Source organism: Galeopterus variegatus, unplaced genomic scaffold (genome assembly GCF_000696425.1).
Source record: "Galeopterus variegatus unplaced genomic scaffold, G_variegatus-3.0.2 Scaffold305, whole genome shotgun sequence".
Lineage (NCBI taxonomy): Eukaryota > Metazoa > Chordata > Mammalia > Dermoptera > Cynocephalidae > Galeopterus > Galeopterus variegatus.
Genome location: NW_007726416.1, coordinates 609,424 through 631,342, shown reverse-complemented (window position 1 = coordinate 631,342; position 21,919 = coordinate 609,424). Strand labels below are relative to the sequence as shown.

The following is a 21,919-nucleotide window of genomic DNA, read 5'->3' as shown; positions in this document are numbered from 1 at the left end:
ACTGAGTCTTAGTCATTTGATATTTCCATACTAAATATAACAAAAAACTAAATATTGAGGCAATTCATTATTTTAATAGTTTTTCTTGTTGTTTGTTTGTTTTTAAAGCAGAATGTTCATGCCTAATACTTATTCAAGTCATTAGTCTTTACTGGTCTTAAAAAGTGCTCTGGCCGGTCAAGATGGTGGAAAAGACGGTCCCCAGCATCACACTCTCCCACAAATCAACCAATTTACAACTAAAAAAATGTAACAACAGCCAAGAGGGGGCTGCCGGAGCTCAGGGGAAGAGGAGGAGAGACATACAGAGTTCATGAAAGGGGAGAAGCCTCGATGAGAGAAAGAAAAAACTGCTCAGAGCATTTCGGGCCGCGACCACTTTAATGCTGGAGCTGCTGAGCACATGGACTGGGAGCCGGAAGAAGCCACAGCTGTGCCCTTCGGATGGAGCTGCTTGGAGGAAGCAGGGGAGAAGAGGGCCCTGGTGGCCCCCAGGACAGCAAGACCACTAACAGGGTTCCTGTGGACCCACGCAGGAGCAAGGAACCAGAACAGCTGAAAAAGGGGAGCCACTTAGAGGCCGGTGAGTCATCGCAAGGGACCATTGCAGGACCCGTCCCATGGGAAGTGTTTGGAGCATGGGCAGTGGGGAAGACAGGCCCACCGGGAGAACACTGGGACACAGCAAGGACAGCCAATCCATCCCCCAATCAGTGCAGGACCACTCAGAGGATGGTCGAGAATGCAGAATTGCATGGGGTGCAGTTTGATGAAAAGATTCAGGGCCAGATCAGTTTCTACACAACCCAGGAGCAGGAAGTACCAACCCGGAGCTGCACAAAAAGTCTTCCCTAGGGAAACAGCAGCAAAGCAGCAATTTAGCTCAACAACACAGCTCAAGTGCTTCCCACAGGAAGTGTCGTGTGTGTGTGTGTGTGTGTGTGTGTGTGTGTGTGTGTGTGTCCCCATTAAAAGTAAGCAAAGGAAAAAAAATTAGTTCCAGCCCAGGCACACCACCAGTGCCTGGGGCCCACCAGGGGACCTGAGGCATGCAGCCAGGGATGGGAACCCACTCCCACATCCAGCCACACCACCAGTGCCTCGGGACTCCACCTAGGGGCCCAGAGCTTGGAGCCGGAGACCAGACACCCTGCTCACACCCAGGCATACTGCCAGTGCCTCGGGACCACGCCAGGGGTCCCAGAGCACCGAGCTGGAGACTGGACACCCTGTCCACACTCAGGCACACCGCCAGGGCCTCAGGGCCCCGCCCAGGGGCCCAGGGCTTGGAGCTGGGGACCAGACACACTGCCCACATCCAGGCACACCACCAGCACCTCAGGGCCCCGCCCAGGGGCCCACAGCTTGGAGCCGGGGACCAGACACCCCACCCGCACCCAGGCACACCACCAATGCCAAGGAGCATGCCAAAAAGATCACCTCCATGTGGGTGGCCCACCACAGTAACCATGGCTGCCGAGAAAGTGGCTAGACGTCACAACCACCACACAAGATGGTCTGCCAGACACTGCAGTGCAACAACACAAGGAGAGTCACCAGTAGAGACCAAAGAAAAGAAGAGGATGTCTCTCTCCACAAAGCCCATTCCAGAGTGACAGAAGAAGCATCTGCTCTGTGATTATATTGGGGGACCTGAACACACCTTTCAGCATTGGACAGATCATCTAAGCAACAAATCAACAGAGTAACCATTACTCTTTCAGAAGGAGAAAAGAAATCTAGGGTAGTTAGAGGCGGGAGGGGGAGTAGAGGGGGTTGGGGAGAGATTGGACAAGGGGCATAAAGAATAAGTATGATTTGTAACAATATACATACTAATAATATTGATTTGATCAACATATGTCAACATTCAATCCCAAAAATATGTATAATCAATTATGATTCAATAAAAAAATAAATTAAATAAAAAGTGCTCTGAAGGTGTCTAATAAGTATAGTTTGGTCATTTGGATAATCATCAACCAATCAATCACTCAGTGTATCTTTACTTAATTTTAGCAGTATCACCTACTCTATGCCACTGGATAATAGCTTTTGAACAAAAATACACCTAAAAGCAAGAGTTTTTGAAACAATCTGTCTTACTTCCTACCACTCCCTTTTTTGTAAAAACTAAGAATTACAGTAGTCCACCTTATATGCAATTTCCCTTTCCAAGGTTTCAATTACCTGCATTCAACCATGGTCCAAAAATATTAATAAAAAATTCCAGAAATAAACAATTCACAAGTTTTAAATTGTGTACTGCTCTGAGTAGTATGATAAAATCTCTAATGTGGTCCCACCTGATATGTAAAATCATGCCTTTGTCCGGCACAGACACACTGTATACACTACCTGCTCATTAGTCACTTAATAGCCGGCTCAGTTATCAGATTGACTGTGGAGATATAGCAGCACTTGTATTCAAGAAACCCTTATTTGACTTAAAATGGCCCCAAAGTGCAAATGTAGCGATGCTGGTGATTCGAATATGCCAAAGAGAAGCCATAAAGTGCTTCCTTTAAGTAAAAAGGTATAAGTTCTTGACTTGAAAGAAAAAAATCATATGCTGAGATTGCTAAGATCTACAGTAAGAACGAATCTACAGTAAGAACAAATCTACCACCTGTGAAATTGTGAAGGAAAAAAATACGTGCTAGTTTGCTGTCACACCTCAATCTGCAAAATTACAGCCATGATGAATGGTAAGTGCTTAGTTAAGATGAAAAAGGTATTAACTCTGTGGTGAGAGAAATGAATGGAAAGGTGTTCCAGGGCTGGCCTGTAGCTCACTTGGGAGAGTGTGGTGCTGATAACACCAAGGCCACAGGTTCAGATCCTATATAGGGATGGCCGGTTAGCTCACTTGGAGAGAGTGGTGCTGACAACACCAAGTCAAGGGTTAAGATCCCCTTACCGGCCACCTTTTTTAAAAAAAAAAAAAGAAAGGTGTTCCAAATGACAAAAATCATGTTTGGTACCATCCAGGGTTTCAGGCAACCACTGGGGGTCTTGGAATGTATCATCCACAGATAAGGGGGAACTACTATACCTAAATGTAGACAAAAGGCTCAAAGTACACTTCTAGTTAACAACGGGTTCTGAATAATGTTACTCTTTGTTATTAAAAAGAAAAAGCACATTTATCTTGCTTATCTATTTTACATTCTCACAAACAATGATATAGAAGATAATATAAACCATTACCTTTATGACTGTTATTATATAACGTGACTTGAGATGGGCTTTCCATTCTAAGAACTTTTGCTCCAGGTCTCACTGGACTATTCAGAGGACTGATGGCTTCTGGAATAGGTCTCAGGTGATTAAGGTCAATGCTTAAAACCGAGTTCTCATCATCCTGATATACTGAGTTTGTTTCGCCAATTTCTATTCCATTGTCCATTAACTCAGTCTGCTGAAGTGAAGATTCTAAAGCCTCTTTAGGTAAACAAGGCTCCAAATGACAAGACTTACTCTCAACCAGTGGTGGATCTACAAGAGAAGGCTCAAATTTTGGTTTATCATCTTCTGAAAGAATTATTGGCAAAATGCCAGCTTCTTCAATTGAAGGATACAAAATGCTTTCACTGGTTTCAGCCACCTTTGTTGAAAGAGCCACTTTCATTTCCATATCTTCAGAAATACTACAAGAATTTAAACCATCATTTCTTTTGGTATCCATTTCTGAGCCAAAGTTTTGAGAAACATCTGTTTGCAATACATCCATTACCACAGGAGCTGCTGCCCTTGCATCATTAACAGTTTGTTCCATTTCTGTTGAAGGAAACGAGGATTCTATTTGTTCCCCTTCCAAAGGTGTTGAGAATGAAGTCTTTCTACCACAAATGGGCACTTCACAATGCACAGCATTCTCAACAGATTTAACTAACAAACTATTTTCTCCTTCCATTTTGATCCTGGGTTCAGATGCTGTTGGAAGAGCATCTGTTGGTTCTAGTAACTTTGATTTGGTTTCCTCTGTGATATGTTCACTAACAGAGGGAACACATGTCACTGTCTTAGCTTGCACAGAGGACTCCAGATCACATACACCACTGGACTTGGGAATATCAGTTATTTCATGCTGATTATTCTGAGAAACAGGCTGCTTTTTAGCAGGAGAAAGAGTTAAATTCAATTTTTCCATAAAACTCAACTTTAAGTCTTTGTTTTTTATTTCATTTGGACCACTCTCAGCATTCACTGTGGGCTCTTTATTATCTGCTCCTTCAGAAACTTCATTAGAGACTTTAACTTTATCATTTTTTTGCTCATTTTGTCTATTTAAATCAACACTGGTTTTCTTAGTTTCTTTATTAGTCTTCTGTAAATGTTCCATAGGTATTTTTCTTTTATTTCTCATATGCCTATTTTCTTCTTTGCTTTCTCGTTCTCTTTCCCTCTTATCTTCAGTTCTATGCCTTTCTACTTTTAAAGGTATATTTTCCCATTGGTGCACAGCATCAACTTCCCTGGAGTCAATGTGTTTGTGAGTTCTACTGCTTGAAAGAGAAGATGGACATCTTCCATCTTGAAAACTGTGATTTCTTACACCCCTGTCTCTTTTACAATCTTCCCTTCCTCTTCTCTCTTCTAGATGGTATTTACTTGAATTATGACAAGATTTTATTTCATTCTTGGAATGAGGAAGTGATGCTCGTTCATTGGATGTTCTTCTCCAATGATCCTGGTCCTTTACTACTGACTTAGGTTTTTGATCAACTTTTCTTTCTTCTTTATCTTGTGATTTAAGTTCTTTTCTATTTATATTTTGTGATCTTTCACTTTGTCTTTCTAGTTTTTTGTCACTTGGAGATTCTACTTGAGTGTGTAACCTTTCTCTAGAGGTTTCTTTCTCCCACGAAGAGCTAATGCGTTCACTTTTATAATCCAAATCTGTGTTACTTTTAAACTTTAAATTTTTGTTTTCAGTCTTTGGTTCACTTTTACCATATTTCTGAGGACGTCCTTGTAACCTCTGACTACCCTCCATGTTCCTTGGTTCACCATCACCATAGCTAGTATTTAAGTCTTTTCGCATTCTATCAGTTCCTCTGCTATACTGGCTATGTCTAGTATCTTTTCTCCCTCTTCTATTATCCTCATTTGAGTTACCCTCACCAACCTGATAATGTGAACGTGACCAAACACTGTTTGTGCAGTGTTTGTCAACAGATGTAGGTAAATGCGAAGTGCTCTTTTTTTCACAACGTGATTTTCCTTCCTTTTCCAGGTTTGGTAGTGAAGTGCTATGATGTACATCTTTAGACACATCACTTTTAACTCTGTGATCAGTCTTTGAACAGTCTTCCAAATGGGGAGATCTAGACTTAAAATCTTTTGTTTTAACTGTATCTGATGTCCTTGTAGTTTTATGATTATTTCGAAAATGTGGAAACTCAGACAATCTATTGAGGAAAAAAAAATCAACAAGAACAAAAAAACAAAGTTAATTGATATTTAATAATATTCCAAATTTTATTCACAAGTGACATTACTTTTAAAATTTGGGGACTCTTAACTAGTTTTAAAAAAAATTGGGGACCCACACACCGGCAAAACAAATTTTACTTTGTATAAAAAGCGAGTGATTAAGAATTTACCAGTTCCCAACTAAATGAGCCAGTTTTCAAAACAAGGAAGTCTCTTTCACTTGCTTTGCTCAAAGGAAATCTTGAGGACCTGTCAGATCTATCCCAGCACTTGCCAATGTCTTTTAGACTTCCTTTTCCACAGGTGAACAACTACCAAACTACCACAAGTTCACTTCTTTTAAAACAAGTGACATTACCTTCTTGCCTTCATTCACTCTATCCCAACTGAAACAGAAGGAAAAGTGAAATCTTGCTGGACAACAGACATAATCAAAGTAGAACTCTACATAATTCCCTATCCTGCTTTTCTGTTTCACATACAATCCCATAGTAAGCCAAAGCATCAACAGCCATCTTAAAGTGGTATATGTGAGTGTTGTACAAAAATAAAAATGAATATAGAGTTGTGATTCTTTCCTAGGAAAATGGTATGTAACTACTGTTTTTAAAAAAAAAAAAAACCTAAATCTTAAGGTTTTATATTAGTATTTAAGAAAACTGATAGTTTTTCTAGCAATAAAATGCAGATGGTTCAGTTCATCTTTGTGTAATAAGTTCATCTTCCTGAACTTCCATAATGTCCCTGAATTTTCATAAATCTATTCCTAATAAATATTGAATGTGTCAAAAAAACCCCAAATTAAAATACTCCCAAATAAGGAGAGATTATTATAAAACAAAAGAGGACTTAGGAGACATACAACCTAAGGCAATGTGTAGACCTTATGTGGATCCTGTTGTGGGTTGAATTGTGAGGTCCCATGTCCCTCTGCCCCAAATTCATGTTAAAGTCCCAACCCACAATACCTCAAAATATGACCTTATTTGGAGATAGGGTCTTTACAAAAGTAATCGAATTAAAGTGAGGTCATTAGGGTGGGCCCTAATCGACTATAACTGGTATCCTTATAAAAAGAGAAAATTTGAACAGAACAATACATATAGAGGAAAGATGATATGAAGAGACAGAAAGAAGACCACCATCTACAAACCAGGAAAGAGGCCCAGAACAGTACTTGCCTTCAGAACCCTCAGGAAGAACCAACCCTGCAGATACCTTCGTTTTGGAATTCTAGTCCTAGAAACTATGAGACAAATTTCTGAATAAGCCACCTGGTTTTTGGTATTTTTGTTAAGGTAGACCAAGGAAACTAATAATAAGACCCTGACTCAACGAACCAACTGTTAGAAGACACCTTAGAGGTAACTGGGGAAATATGAACCCCTAAAGCACTAACCATAAAAGAAAAACCCCCAATAAATTGAATTTCACTAAAATTAAGAACTTCTATTCCTTAAAAGACACAATTTAAAAAGTGATAGGCAAGGCACAGAATGGGAGATATTTGCAATACATTTATCCAACAAAGGACATGCATTCAACAAAGGATATGTGTGTGCAATGTGCATCATACTTATTAAATTATAACCTTCTTCAAGATAGTTCTAGCCCACAGAGCTTATAACACATATTTAGTATAGTTACATATTAAATAAAATTCTAACACCAAAAGTTTTATTTTAAAATATATATTCACATTAGACATTTCCCAGAATTCATACTTTTTAAATTTTCTGTATATTTTCACCTTACTAATATTTTTCTATTCATTAAACATTAAACCAAATGGTAAACATTTACCACTATAACAGTAGTTACAGCTTACAAAAGTGTAAATATTTGGCAGAGCATTTACTAGATAATGTATAACTACATCAAATAATCTAATGACATATAATGCCCATCATTTATTCACCCAGTTTCTCTTTTCACCCTGTACAAACATCATGCTCCTCCCCTAAAAGACTCAAATCTCAATGTAATTGTGAATAGCACCCCCTTCTACTTTCCAAAGTATCCTGGTTTTAACAATAAATTAAATGGTCACTCTTCTTCTGGGTCTCTAGATTGTACTAACTAAATAAATGATGGAACAACCCACTGAGCAATGATGGAACAATAAATGGTGGATAAATGATGGAACAATGAAAGAGGTTTGGCGATAAATTCATTTTTGGATGAGGTAATTTTGAAAAACCTTGAAGACATTATGTACAGATGTGAAGTAGTTATCTACATATGAATGGAAGTGCCCTAGCATGGGCAAGATTACCTCATAAGAAAATACTGATAAAGAAAGAAAAAGACATAGGTTTGAGCTTTGAGGACCTCCAACTTACAACAGCTAAGTACAGAAGAATAAACCTCAAGTTAGGAAGAAAACCAAGAATCATTACATCACAAAAACCAAAGGGAGGGCCGGTCCATGCCTCACTCGGGAGAGTGTGGTGCTGATAACACCAAGGCCACGGGTTCAGATCCCATATAGGGATGGCCGGTTCGCTCACCGTGAGCGTGGTGCTGACAACACCAAGTCAAGGGTTAAGATCCTCTTACCAGTCATCTTTTTAAAAGAAAACGAAAAACAAAAAAAACCCAAAGGGAGACACTGTTTCAAGAAGGGAAGGTCACTATGCCAAACAGTGTGCAAGGGCAAGTTAAATGTAAAATCAAAACTACTGACGGGGAGTGGCCGGTTAGTTCAGTTGGTTAGAGCACAGCCTTGTAACACCAAGGTCATGGGTTCAGATCCCCTTACCGAACAGCCACCAAAAAGAAAAAAAAACTATTTGATAGATTTAGTATCAATCACTCTTGACAATGACAGCTGTTTTGGTAGACCAATGCAGGCAGAAATCAGACTGGACTGGGTTCAAGAGTGAGTAGAAAGAGAGGAAATGGAAACAGCAAGTTTAGACCACTATTTCAGAGGTTTGGCTATGAAGGGGAGGAGATGAACTTCTTTGGAGTAGAATATTGCACCCAACCAAAAAAGAGAGAGAGAAATTAGTGAATAAAATCCACTTGAAGGGCTGGCCCATGGCTCACTCGGTAGAGTGCGGTGCTGATAACACCAAGGCCACGGGTTCGGATCCTATATAGGGATGGCCGGTTTGCTCACTGGCTGAGCCTGGTGCTGACAACACCAAGCCAAGGGTTGAGATCCCCTTACCGGTCATCTTTTAAAAAAAAAAAATCCACTTGAGAGGGAAAAGAATATACAATTGAGAGATAGTTTATGGGCTGTTATTAACAAAAAATGTGAGCACAGATGCTTTCTTGATATTTCCAAATTGATAACTTGGATTTGGCAGGGACCTAGAAGAAGCCATGACATACACACTACCATCTTCTCAGGGGCAAACAGTACTAGAGCAAAATCCCAATATTTTAGAAAACTGAATATATTCAGAAAGATATGAAGCAATGTTCTACTAATAATCATATATATACATCATTATGATGATATACCTTTAGAATAATAGTCACTACTCACATTAAAACCTTCAATATTTAATAAAATGCATGATTTTCCTCTGTCCACTCACAGTTAAAACATTCCACATAATCAATATCCATGTCTTTTTTTGTTTGTTTTTTTGGCAGCTGGCCGGTAGGGGGATCCAAACCCCTGACCTTGGTATTATAACACCTTGCTCTAACCAACTAGATACCCATGTAATTTATAACAGATCTACACATCTCAGTTATACCTCTGGTGAAGATTATTTATTTCTTCATCCTTGCGGTTTATTTCCACTCTGGCAGTTTTGATAAGTGCTGAAATATTCTTCTTAAGAGACTGGTTTTCATTTTTTAAGCTGAAATTCTAAAACACCATAAAATATATTAATAAAGCACATATCTACAGGATTATTAACACTACTACTTATATTAACAAATAATTATTAAATGCTAACTACATGCCAGGCATCATGCATTTTATCTTATGTAATTCTCAAAAAAGCCCTTTGAGAAGTATTATTATCCCAATTATACAGATGGGAAGGTGAGATTCAGAGAAGATAACTGGCACCAGAAAAAGCCCACTTAAAGTGAAACTACTTAAAACAGGAATCAAAATGAAAAAACAATAAACATCAGGAAAAAAAAGTTTTGCCTGGGTCATTATCTTGAAAATTGAAAATGAAAATTATTTTAAAAATTTTATTAAATTTAACAACTTAGTTTAAACTTGCAACAACGTATTAGTTCTCAGATAAACAAAGAATGAATCTAGAGTTGACTGGTTCTTCCAGGGGAAGGGGAAAGAGACACAATTTTACCAAAATCTAAGAACCAGAACAGTATATGACATTCCTGATTTTTGTAGCCCAATCATAAAAAGGGTCATTCTGGTCAAAGACTGTGATGACATCACCATTTTTGCTCCAAAGAAATTCTAAATCTTTGCTCTTCAAACATTCTCTTTTATATCACCTCTCATCACCTCTATCAATTTCCTGTCATTTAACTACTAATTGGTCTAACATCAATGTCATTTAACAACTCAAGCAGTTTTCCTATATCAATTTCATCAACTCAGGAAATAAACCATGTTTTGCCAGATTTGCTATTTCATTTAATACTTTTTTTTTTTTTTAAAGATGACCGGTGAGGGGATCTTAACCCTTGACTTGGTGTTGTCAGCACCACGCTCTCCCAAGTGAGCTAACCGGCCATCCCTATATAGGGATCCGAACCTGTGGCCTTGGTATTATCAGCACCACACTCTCCCAAGTGAGCCACTGGCAAGCCCTCATTTAATACTTTAAAAAAAAAAGGCTTTCTTTTAAACTGCCAACATTTTAGCATTTTAATTTCTAACAAAAAAAATTTTTAATTTCGATTTTAAAAAGTAAACAAGGCAATAAATAAAATATTTATTATAATCCTACCTGTGTCTGTATTTCCTTAAACTTTTTCATCAGCTCTTTCATTTGCAGCTGACATTTTCCATATTGTACCTGTAACTATAAAAGGACTAATGTAAGCATTATTCTAAATTATTTTTTTTATCTTAAATGGTATTTCAAAATATTTAAAATTTTGTAAATCAACCCACTAAGATGATATATGAAGTCTACTTCTACTAATAGATATTTAATAAGATAACTGGTTTTTAAAGTGGCAGAAAAAGCATCTGCTCTATGATAATATCGGGGGACCTGAACACACCCTCTCAGCATTGGACAGATCATCTAGGCAACAAATCAACAGAGTAACCATTACTCTTTCAGAAGGAGAGAAGAAATCTAGGGTTATCAAAGGCGGGAGGGGGGAGAAAGAGGGGGATAGGGAGAGATTGGACAAGGGACATAAAGAATAAGTATGATTTCTAACAATACATATGCTAGTAATATTGATTTGATCAACATATGTCAACGCTGAACCCCAAAACTGTGTAATCAATTCTGATCCAATAAAAATTTTAAAATAAATAAATAAATATTAACAATTAAAAAAATAGACATACTAAATGGTCAACAGGATGATTAATTAAAAGCCACTAGAATAGTTAACAACATAAAAAATAAAGAAAGAAAGAAAGAAAGATGAGCCTACCAATAGCATGTTTTGTTTAGCTTCACATTCAATCTCCTAGCCTTAAAATTTAAATACAGTTGAAACAAATTTGTCACATTAAAGTCTCAGGACATTTCACGCAACATACAATGTAACAGAATAAATCATGAAAAGAAAATGTATATCAATCACTGATTGCCTATTGAAGTTTTATATATTCAGACACTTAAATATTCTTTCATTTCTAGGTCTAAGAGCTAATTCCCAAACGCAGAATATTTGTTCAATAATAAGCTGCTGCCTGCTCTTCAGGAGCTATTAAAGATTAAATAAATGTCCTTAATAATTGTGGCACTCCATACATCATTATATGTTGCCTCCTTTGCAGTTCCTTCTTCAGTCAGGATCTCTTCATATAAATCCAGACAATTTCTGGATGGTACACAGGATTTAGAAGTACTGTCTAAAATAAACAAACAAAAAAAACTTATATTAAAATAATTTATAAGCTTTTTGCTGTTGTGTCTACCACAAGGGTTACCTCAATCTCCTACATTTAATCCAAATCTATACTAATTTCACAGATACCAGTTCACCTAAAATGGTTGTCAACAAAACCAGGTGTAAGGATCACATTTGTTCAAAACTTTGAGAGATTTGATTATGGAAAGGTTTCTAATTTGGATAGGTCATTAGACTCTCTGCATATCACTCTTACTGATACATTTGAAAATATTTGTAGTAACTACACTTTTCATATATTCTAATGTCACGTAACCTGCGATGGTATGAGCAATAATATATGCACAAACACCAGCACCAGTTAGGTAAATGATACGAAATATTTTGCACAAGGTCCAATTACATCTGAGACCTAGATGAATAACAAACCTTTGTGCTAATTTGTTTTACTGATGAAGCTTTCAGCAAGAAAATAATTATATCTGAGTGTAATCATTTCCAGGAATGGGTAAATTGTTTAGGAGCTGAGTTATACCAGGAACTGGTAACAAAAAAACAAACACAAACAAATTGATCAAACAAAATGAAACTATTTTATGGAATTGGCATACCAGAAACAGCACTGTCCAACCCAGCATATATATCCAATGAACCTTCATCATTATTTTTAAGAGGAGAAGCTGCAAGAAAAACAAAGATTAATTAAAACTGATTTTATGCACTGATGTTTTTCCATTCCCACTCTGAAGGACCAGGAAAGGAAAAAGATTTTATTAGTTTTACTCTAAAAAAAGAGACAAGTTTTCCTACATGCTTCTTAACAGAAAGATTGGTTAGAGCACAGCCTTGCAACACCAAGGTCACAGGTTCAGATCCCCATACTGGTCAGCTGCCAAAAAAATAAATAAATAAAAATAAAAATAGATAAATAAGTAAACAAAGATCTTGGCACACAGATTTATGACTTGACTACCTCAGATTTAGATTTTAAAAATTCACTTTCAAAAATATACTATGGGCTGGTTGGTTAGCTCAGCTGGTTAGAGCATGATGTTATAACACAAAGATCAAGGATTTGGCCAGCCATCCAAAAAAAAAAAAAAAAAAAAAAAAAAAAAAAAAAAAAAAAAAAAAAAAAAAAAAAAAAAAAAAAAAAAAAAAAAAAAAAAAAAAAAAATACTAGCTAAAAGGTTCCAATTCCCACAATAGCAGAGTAGGTTCTATCAAACCAATCTTCCTGTAGATAACAACTATAAACACTGAACAAATATTAAAAGCTATCTAAAGAGCTGGAGAGTAACCCAAATGAGGCAAAACCTGAAGGGAAAAAAACACCTGAAAGAAGATAGTACTGCATGAGTTCCCTGTTCCTCTTTTATTACTGCTATTTCTTGAAGGTCAGGTCCTGGATGGATCCACAATGGACAGGAAAAGCTCAGATGGAAATCTCCAATCCTAATATCTTGAAGAACCAGAGGAAAGACTTTGGGGTGATAACAACTAAAAATGAGAGGGGAAATCCAGAGAGCCACAGAAAGGATTCCTCAAATTCTACCCAAATCTCAACATAACATTTACTATCTAGGTCTTTTATCTTAATTCTAATTATGCTGTAATCTCATCAAATATAGATTAAACAGAATTATGATTACTATGCTACAGAGTGAAAAAGAACAGTTATAAAACATGTTTTGTAGGGGCCGGCCTGTGGCTCACTCGGGAGAGTGCGGTGCTGATAACACCAAGGCCACAGGTTCGGATCCCATATAGGGATGGCCAGTTTGCTCACTGGGTGAGCGTGGTGCTGATAACACCAAGTCAAGGGTTAAGATCCCCTTACCGGTCATCTTTTTAAAAAAAAAAACAAAAAACAAAACATGTTTTGTAGAATTCCATTTTTGCTTAAAATGTTTTTAAAAATTAATATGCATTGATATGGAAGGGTTCACACTAAATACAGCCAACATAATCACTCTGGGTAGGGTTACTTGTTGTTACTTAATTATTTTTGCTAATGTCATTTTAAGTTGTTACACCTGCTATGCAGTTCTCCTACGATGTTTTTTCTCTGAAAAATTTTAAACCAACAGAAAACTTGAAAGTATAATATAGCATAATATAATGAATACATTTTTCACCTGGATTCACAAATGGTTAAACTTTATCACATGTGCAACTCTATTAAATTTTAAAGGACAAAACTACATTGTTAATCTCATTGCTGGAAAGAGCTGTTTTCATTTCTATGTATTACTCTCAAGTCCCTGTCCATTCATATACATTTTTTACTACTGACAGCCATACTGTACAGTGTACTTTGTATTTAGCTTTTTACCACTTAACATAATTTCACAAAATTTTTTATTCCTATGGCATTTCCATAATTGTTTTTTATTAAATTTGTCTGGAAATAATTTCAAACTTACAGAAAAGTTGCAAGAATAAGAATACACAAAGAACCCCTTACTCAGTTTCTTCCAAATTTACCTCTTGTTAATATTTTATGTCAGTGTCTTTATCATCATGCACAGACTCTCTTTTTAAATACACACATACACAGAATTTTTTCCTGACCCATTTGAAAGTAAATTGCATACATTATGGCCCCTTTACCCCTAAATGCTTTGGTGTGTATTAAAAAAAAAAATTCTATTCTTTTCTTTAAAAAAAAATTTTTTTTATTCTTTTTTTTATATTTCATAAGAAAATATTTCTATCTTATGAGCTTATTTACTAGCAGGTCTTGGTTATCTCTTTTTCAAACTAATCATCTGTCGTGACTAATTTTTCCCTGAACAACAATAATTTACCATTATTGCATTTACTGGAAATATTAACTTCAAGTCTGGCCAGTTAGCTCAGTTGGTTTGAGCACAGTCCCGTACAGCAGAAACAAACACAAACAAATTGATCAAACAAAATGAAACTATTTTATGGAATTGGCATACCAGAAACAGCACTGTCCAACCCAGCATATATATCCAATGAACCTTCATCATTATTTTTAAGAGGAGAAGCTGCAAGAAAAACAAAGATTAATTAAAACTGATTTTATGCACTGATGTTTTTCCATTCCCACTCAAAAAAAAAAAAAAGAAAGAAAAAGAAATATTAACATCAAGAGTAATAAATACCTAACTTGTAAATTTTTGGACATGACAATAAAAATCATTGCCATTCATATTGGTAAAATTGTAACTTGATTACATTTAGAGGCTTGAAAGCATACAGTAACAAAGTTCATGTTTACTATGAACTCCCTATGTGCCAGGCATTTTGCTGTATTAATTTATTTATGCGTGGGGAGAAAAAGTTGATAATGACAGTGTTTCCAATGAGAATAAGTAAATGATTTTGTAATTTAAAAATTGTGTGAATTTAGAAAGACAACTTAAAGTAGCTCTTACCTGAAAAGACATCAAATAAACTTGTTCCATCACCATTGTCATCATCTGCTGCCATGATTTTACTTCCTTTCAATAGTTGCCATTTAAGGTATTAAATATAAAGATTTTCCACTGTTAAAATCAAAAAGAAAGAAAGAAAGAAAGAAAAATTCATTCAAAAAAATGTTACAAACCACTTAGACCTAATAGAAAAACGGGTAAAAGACACAGACAATTCATAAAAATAAATAAAATAAAATGGTTTTGGAACTAAAAGATGTTTGAGCTCATTAATAATGAAAGAAATGCAAATTAAAACACGACACCATGTTGTACAGGAAAGCGTTGGCATAGTCAGGTCTGACTACCTATCCTTAATAAGGCTTGCTTATAAAGGCTCTTGGCTAGAGTCCAGGCACCTGGTTTTCTGGAGGGTTCCCACAATTCCCAGAACCAATAAAAAGTGGCTCATTGTGGCTAAAATGTTGATAAAAACAATATGGTTTATACTAAACACCTGCTTTCCTTCTGGGAGTCTGAAATGTCAGTACGTGCCAGACAGAGGCATTAACTGCTCATCTCTCAATCACATTACATGTTGTATTAACAGTTCTTCATAGTTACTTCTGAGAATAATATATACAGTGCAGAGGATTGAATGGCCCCCTAAAGTCATTGGAGTTTAATCCCCACTTTAACTGTTTAAGGTGGGAAATCTTATTATGGTAATTGAAAGGTAGAGCCTTAAGGAGGTGATTAGATTCTGAGGACCATGATCTAGTGAACGGATTAATAACGGTGGTCGGGCTGGCCCATGGCTCACTTGGGAGAGTGTGGTGCTGATAACATCAAGGCCACAGGTTCAGATCCCTATATAGGATGGCCGTTTAGCTCACTTGGGAGACCGTGGTGCTGACAATACCAAGTCAAGGGTTAAGATCCCCTTACCAGTCATCTTTTTTTTTTTTTTTTTGTCCTTTTTGAGACCGGCTGCACCGCGCTCAGCCAGTGAGTGCTGTGAGCGTACCAGTCCTCCCTATATAGGATCCCAACCCGCGGCGGGAGCGCTGCTGCACTCCCAGCGCCGCACTCTCCCAAGTGTGCCACGGGCTCGGCCCTACCAGTCATCTTTTAAAAAAAAAAATATTAATAATAATGGTGGTCATGGGTGTGGTTCTGAAGGCTTTAAAAGGAGAGAACGTGAGAATCTCTCTCTGGTCTGCCATTCTGTCATGTAAGACCCTGGCATCACTGTCACCACCAACAAGGTCTTCACCAGATGCATTCCCGGGACATTGGACTTCCTCTGAAACTGTAAGCAATAAACTTCATTATCTTACAAATTACCCAGTTCCAGGTATTTTGTTATAAGCAACAGAAATGGACTAATACAGAGTAATATTAAAAAGTCATGAAAAGAAGTTATGTATGTGGTTTCTCATTATATATTCACCAAAAAGTTAAAGGGACTATGACAGTTATGTCTCTCATCCAAATCCACCTTTCTATGATAATGGAATTAGGCCTTATAAAATATTTTTCCTTTACTAACTGGTACATTGTCAATCCTTAACAATAGAATGGTGGAGGGACACTAAAAGACGAAAGGGGATTCTCTTGCTAGTTTCAGTTCACGTGACCTGACTAGCCAGGCTCCAGCGTTCTCCAGCATTCAGTTCTTGCAGCAGACATAGTTTGTCCAGCACTAGGCTCCTGCAAGGCAGTCACTTCCTATAAGTAAGGTTTCTATTATGACTGGCTCCTGCAGGACACAACTTTCTCCTGCTAGGTTCACAGAGAGGGCAACTTCTCCAGCTCATGGATCCTGCAGCACTTGACAGCCAGCAGCATCCAGAAGTTTCTCTATGCAACTCCTCTACCAGATTCAGAGCACAGTGTCACTAGCAAGGTACTTAGCAACTTCTCTACCATCCAGTTTGCCCCCTACCATGCTCTTTCCACGAGGTCCTGCAGTGGGAAAACAAAGCTCTTTTTTGGACAATCTATCTCAACCCTAAAGGTAACAGCCGCTCCCTACACTTGCTATTCCTATATTCTCTAGTTTCTTTAGTTATCTTTAACTCTTGCTAGCCAATTCCCAGTTACTCCAATCCTCTGTTAATAAGTCTTTATACTAAACATTTTTTTTTTCAAATTACTATGTGGTTTTTGTCTCCTGACTGGATCCTATCTGATACAGGTAAATAGTCACAATACAGATTTTAAATACACGTTAACTCTGCTGATCAAGCAGTTATAAAAACTTAAGGCTGTAGCTGTGAATACAAAATTGACAGGTTTGATCTGATGATTTTATATCCCTGCATGCCACAATTAAGAGAACTTACAGGGCCAGCCCATGGCTCACTCGGGAGAGTATGGTGCTGATAGCACCAAGGCCACGGGTTTGGTTCCTATATAAGGATGGCTAGTTGGCTCACTGGCTGAGCGTGGTGCTGACAACACCAAGCCAAGGGTTAAGATCCCCTTTCCAGTCATCTTTAAAAAAAAAAAAGAGAGAGAGAGAGAGAGAGAACTTACAAGGGCTGACTGGCTAGTTCAGTTGGTTAGAGTGCAGCCTTATAATACCAAGGTCACAGGTTCAGATCCTCAGACTGGCCAGCCACCAAAAAAAAAAAGGAATCAAATTTCCCAATTCATTTAGAAATTTAAAAACACAGGTCAAAGAACAAATATTAATGGAAACTCAGAAAAATACAGAACTGAACAACAATGAGCACACCAGAGACTATTTGTGGGATATAATCAAAATAGTATTTTTTTTAGAGGAAAAGTGATAGCATTAAATAAATACATAGGGGAAAAAGACAAAATATTAGTAAGGTCATCATCCAACTCAAGAAATTAGAAAATGAACAAAGTAAACCCAAAGAAGGAAAAACATAAAGAGCAGAAACTAATAACAAATAAGCACTAGAAAGATCAATAAAAATAAAACCTGGCTCTTTGAAAAGAGAAATAGGCATACCCCTGGCAAAACTAATCAAGAAAAAGAAAGGAAGCTCAAACTTTAGGAATAAAACAGGAATGATTGTTTCACACATACTAGAGATTGAGTTACTAACAAAATACTATTGAAAACTCAGTGAAATGAAGCTTCTCATAAAAATGTAATAGGCCGAAATGGACTCAATAAGAACCAAAAACATCCACATACCTAAGACGATTAAATAATTTGATATGGTGGTCTACTCACAAAGAAACAACTAGACGTAGACAGTTTTACAGATGAAGTCTACCACACTTTCAAAGAACAGATAAAAGTTAATCTATTTGAGACAACAGGGAAAAAAAGGCAAATAGGCAAATACTTTGATGACATTACCACAGACTTGATATCAAAACTGGTCAAGGATAGGGCAAAACAGGAAAATTACAACACAGGAAAACTACAAACCAATCTTTCTTATGAATACAGAAATAGCCTAAAAAAAAAAAAATCAGCCAACTGAATCCAGCAACACTTTAAAAAAACACTATGGATATGTGAAATTTATCCCCCAAAATGCAAGAATGGTTGAACATTAAAAAATCAATTAGTATACTGGGCCGGCCCGGTGGCGCACTGGATAGTGCGCCGCTTGGGAAGCGCAGCGGCGCTCCCGCCCGCGGGCTCGGCTCCCACATATGGACCGGTTCCCGCTCACTGGCTGAGCGAGGCGCGGGAGCAACGCCGAGGGTTGCGATCCCGTTGCCGGTCCCCGGTCCGGTACGGGGGCAACACTGAGGGTTGCGATCCGTTGCCGGACACGGAAAAAGACAAAAGACAAAAAAAAAAAAAAAAAAAAAAAAAAAAAAAAAAAAAAATCAATTAGTATAAGCACTGTATTCTAGTTGATAAAGTTGGTTCCCACAGACATATGAGTTAACCATTCTGATATGAGTTAACAATTCTGATACTGTTACACATGTGCATTGGAACACTCCCTGCACTGGCCAACTGCAAAAAAAAAAAAGGAATTGAACAATGTAAGCATATGGGTGGCAGATCATGGCAGGTTTCTCACTATTGGAGTGGGAGGTTATCAAAAAGCAAGGGAACAGGCTGAATGATCCATGTGATAATGGATTGGAGTTGAAGACATCATAAGAATCATGATTATCTTAATATAGATACAGATGATTAGATATAGAAATATTTATAGGTATGTGTATGTATCTGGGTTAGTATACATATATATATTTCTTTTTTTTTTTTTTTAAAGATGACCGGTAAGGGGATATTAACCCTTGAATTGGTGTTGTCAGCACCATGCTCACCCAGTGAGCTAACTGGCCATCCCTATATGGGATCCGAAACCGTGGCCTTGGTGTTATCAGCACCATACTCTCCCTAGTGAGCCACGGGCCAGCCCCTACATACATATGTTTCTTAACTCTATTTGCTGAGAGGGCCTAAAATAAACAACACCCCAGTAGCACATGTACTATCCAGAATCTTGGCTTCTAATACTATTCGCCATTAAAATGAACCAGGGCTCCTTGGAGAAATGGCTGATTCTAAAAATGGGGCAGGAAGTACACAAGATGAGCATGGAACACCTCACAGTGCCAGAAAGTAAGGAAATGCTCAAAAAAAAAAAAAAATGATGGAAGTATGTCAAAGGGGCACAGGAACCAACTAAAAGAATTCCCAACGGCAAAATGTAGAACAATTTGAGCAACAAATGTAGTACTAGATTATAAAACAGTATTGGAGGAGCTGGCTGGTGAGCTTGGTTGGTTAGAGCACAGCCTTATAACCCGAAGGTCACAGGTTCAGATCCCTGCACCAGCCAGCCACCAAAAAAAAATTAAAAATTAAAATAAAATAGTATTAGATTATAACCCAAAGTATGAAATAAATATGAGTACATACTGATACAAGTAAATTAGTAAACATGGGAGAAAAGACAAATCCTCCATGCAGAAGAATTTCAAATAAATTACATAGATACTCCACTCTAAAGGAGGGAGAGACTTTCAGATTACAGTATTGGGGGGGGGGAAGAGTAACTTTACAATGAAAAACACTGACAAACACTACTTCAGCCAGGTGATCAAGGTCAACATTAACAGTCATAAAATCATGTTGACAGTATGTACTCTTTTTTTTTTTTCCTTTGGTGGCTGGCCAGTGCAGGGATCAAAATCTGGATCTTAGTGTCATCGGCACCACACTCCAACCAACTGAGTGAGTAGCCCCTCAGTGTGTACTCTTGATGTGATGAAATTGGTACTACACCTCTGTGATATTCTTCCCCCAAACCCAAAACCCCAGTCTAATCATGAGAAAAACATCAGAAAAATTCTAGCATATGGGTATCCTACAATATACCCGACCAAAACTCCTCGAAATTGTCAAGTACATCAAAAACAAAGAAAGTGAGAAAGTGACATGCTCAAGAGGAGTCTAAGAAGATATGACAACTAGATATAAAATGATATCCTGGAACATAAAAAGGATGGACATTAGGTAAAAAACAAAGGAAATGTGAATAAATATAAACTTTAGTTAAGAATAATGTATCAATGTTGGTTCATCAATTATAATAAGAAATGTACCATACTACACTAATGTAATATACAATGTTAACAGTGAAAAATTGGAGGGGGGGAAGGATTCTCCATACTTCTCCATTTTTCTATAAATCTAAAATTGTTGTAATAATCTATCAATTAAAAAATTAGCATATTTTGTCATGTTAGCAGACTAGAGAAGAAAAAAATTTGAGTTTACAAAAGTATAACATACCTTCCTTAAACTGATAAAGGAAATGTTTCTACTAAAAAAAACCCCTCACATTAAACATCATGCATGATCGTGAAACCATAGAAGCATTTCCTTTAAGGTTAAGCTTGCTTCGGGCCGGCCCGTGGCTCACTCGGGAGAGTGCGGTGCTGATAACACCAAGGCCCCGGGTTCAGATCCCATGTGGGGATGGCCGGTTCGCTCACTGGCTGAGCGTGGTGCTGACAACACCAAGTCAAGGGTTAAGATCCCCTTACCGGTCATCTTAGAAAAAAAAAAAAGGTTAAGCTTGCTTCTATTTGAAAAAAACCAGTAAGACATGAAATGGAAAGGAAGAAACTGAAAAGAACTAGAAAGGAAAAAACAAAGCTGACATTATTCACACCATGATCACCTATGCAGAAAATCTACAAATTATTAGAACTAGTAAGAGTTTGGTAAAGTTGCTGAATATAATAGCAATGTTCAAAAAGCAATATCTTTCCTATATACTAGTGACTGGCCAGTTAGCTCAGTTGGTTAAAGTGCAGTGCTATAACACCATGGTCAAGGGTTCAGATCCCTGTACCAGACAGCCATCAAAAAATAAATTAATTAAGGGCCGGCCTGGTGGCGCACTGCTACAGTGCACCGCTTGGGAAGCGCAGCGGCGCTCCCGCTGAGGGTTCGGATCCCACATACAGACCGGCCGCTCACTGGCTGAGCGAGGTGCGGGGGCAACACCGAGGGTTGCGATCCCGTTGCCGGTCCCGGTCCGATACGGGCGCAACACTGAGGGTTGCGATCCATTGCCGGTCACAAAAAAAGAGACAAAAAAAAAAAAAAAAAAGGAAAAAATAAATTAATTAAATAAACATAATAATTCATCAAGAGGTATTATTTAGGCGGGTCCAAGTGGAGTAGTGTTTACAACTGATTGATCACAACCAGTTACAGATTTCTTTGTTCCTTCTCCATTCCCACTGATTCACTTGACTAGCCTTAAAAAAAAAAATTACAATAAAACTATAAAGTACATAGGATTACTCTAATAGAAAATATGCAAGACAATATGAAGAAAATAATAAAAGACCTAAATCAGAGATTTGAAAACCTCCTCTTCTTAAGAGCCAGATGGCTTGCAGGACATCTGGTCTTTCACAACTACAGAAACTGTAGCTCAAAAGCAGTGATAGACAATATATAAACAAATAGTTGTGGCTGTGTTCCAAAAAACATTTATTTACACAGGCAACAGACCCCTGATCTAAATAAATGACAAATTACCTCAATCATATATGGGAAGACTCAATACGAAAGCTGGCAATTCTCCCCAAATTTACCTACATATTCAGTGCAATTCCAATCAAAC

The 21,919-nt window shown here is 37.5% G+C and overlaps 1 protein-coding gene across 2 annotated transcripts in view; it reads right to left on the bottom strand.

The window, feature by feature from the left end:
• Positions 1–21,919, bottom strand: part of CASP8AP2 (caspase 8 associated protein 2) — a 39,042-nt gene that overhangs the window by 7,758 nt on the left and 9,365 nt on the right. For both annotated transcript variants that reach the window (XR_550121.1, XM_008567221.1), the window contains exons 2-7: positions 14,838–14,948; positions 14,379–14,447; positions 11,331–11,431; positions 10,341–10,415; positions 9,156–9,271; positions 3,211–5,414 (exon numbers count right to left, since the gene is read on the bottom strand). Coding sequence is in view for 1 of the 2 variants with exons in the window: in XM_008567221.1 (XP_008565443.1) it covers positions 3,211–5,414; positions 9,156–9,271; positions 10,341–10,415; positions 11,331–11,431; positions 14,379–14,447; positions 14,838–14,892 (2,620 nt within the window). In the remaining variant the exon portion in view is untranslated. The remainder of the gene's footprint in view (positions 1–3,210; positions 5,415–9,155; positions 9,272–10,340; positions 10,416–11,330; positions 11,432–14,378; positions 14,448–14,837; positions 14,949–21,919) is intronic.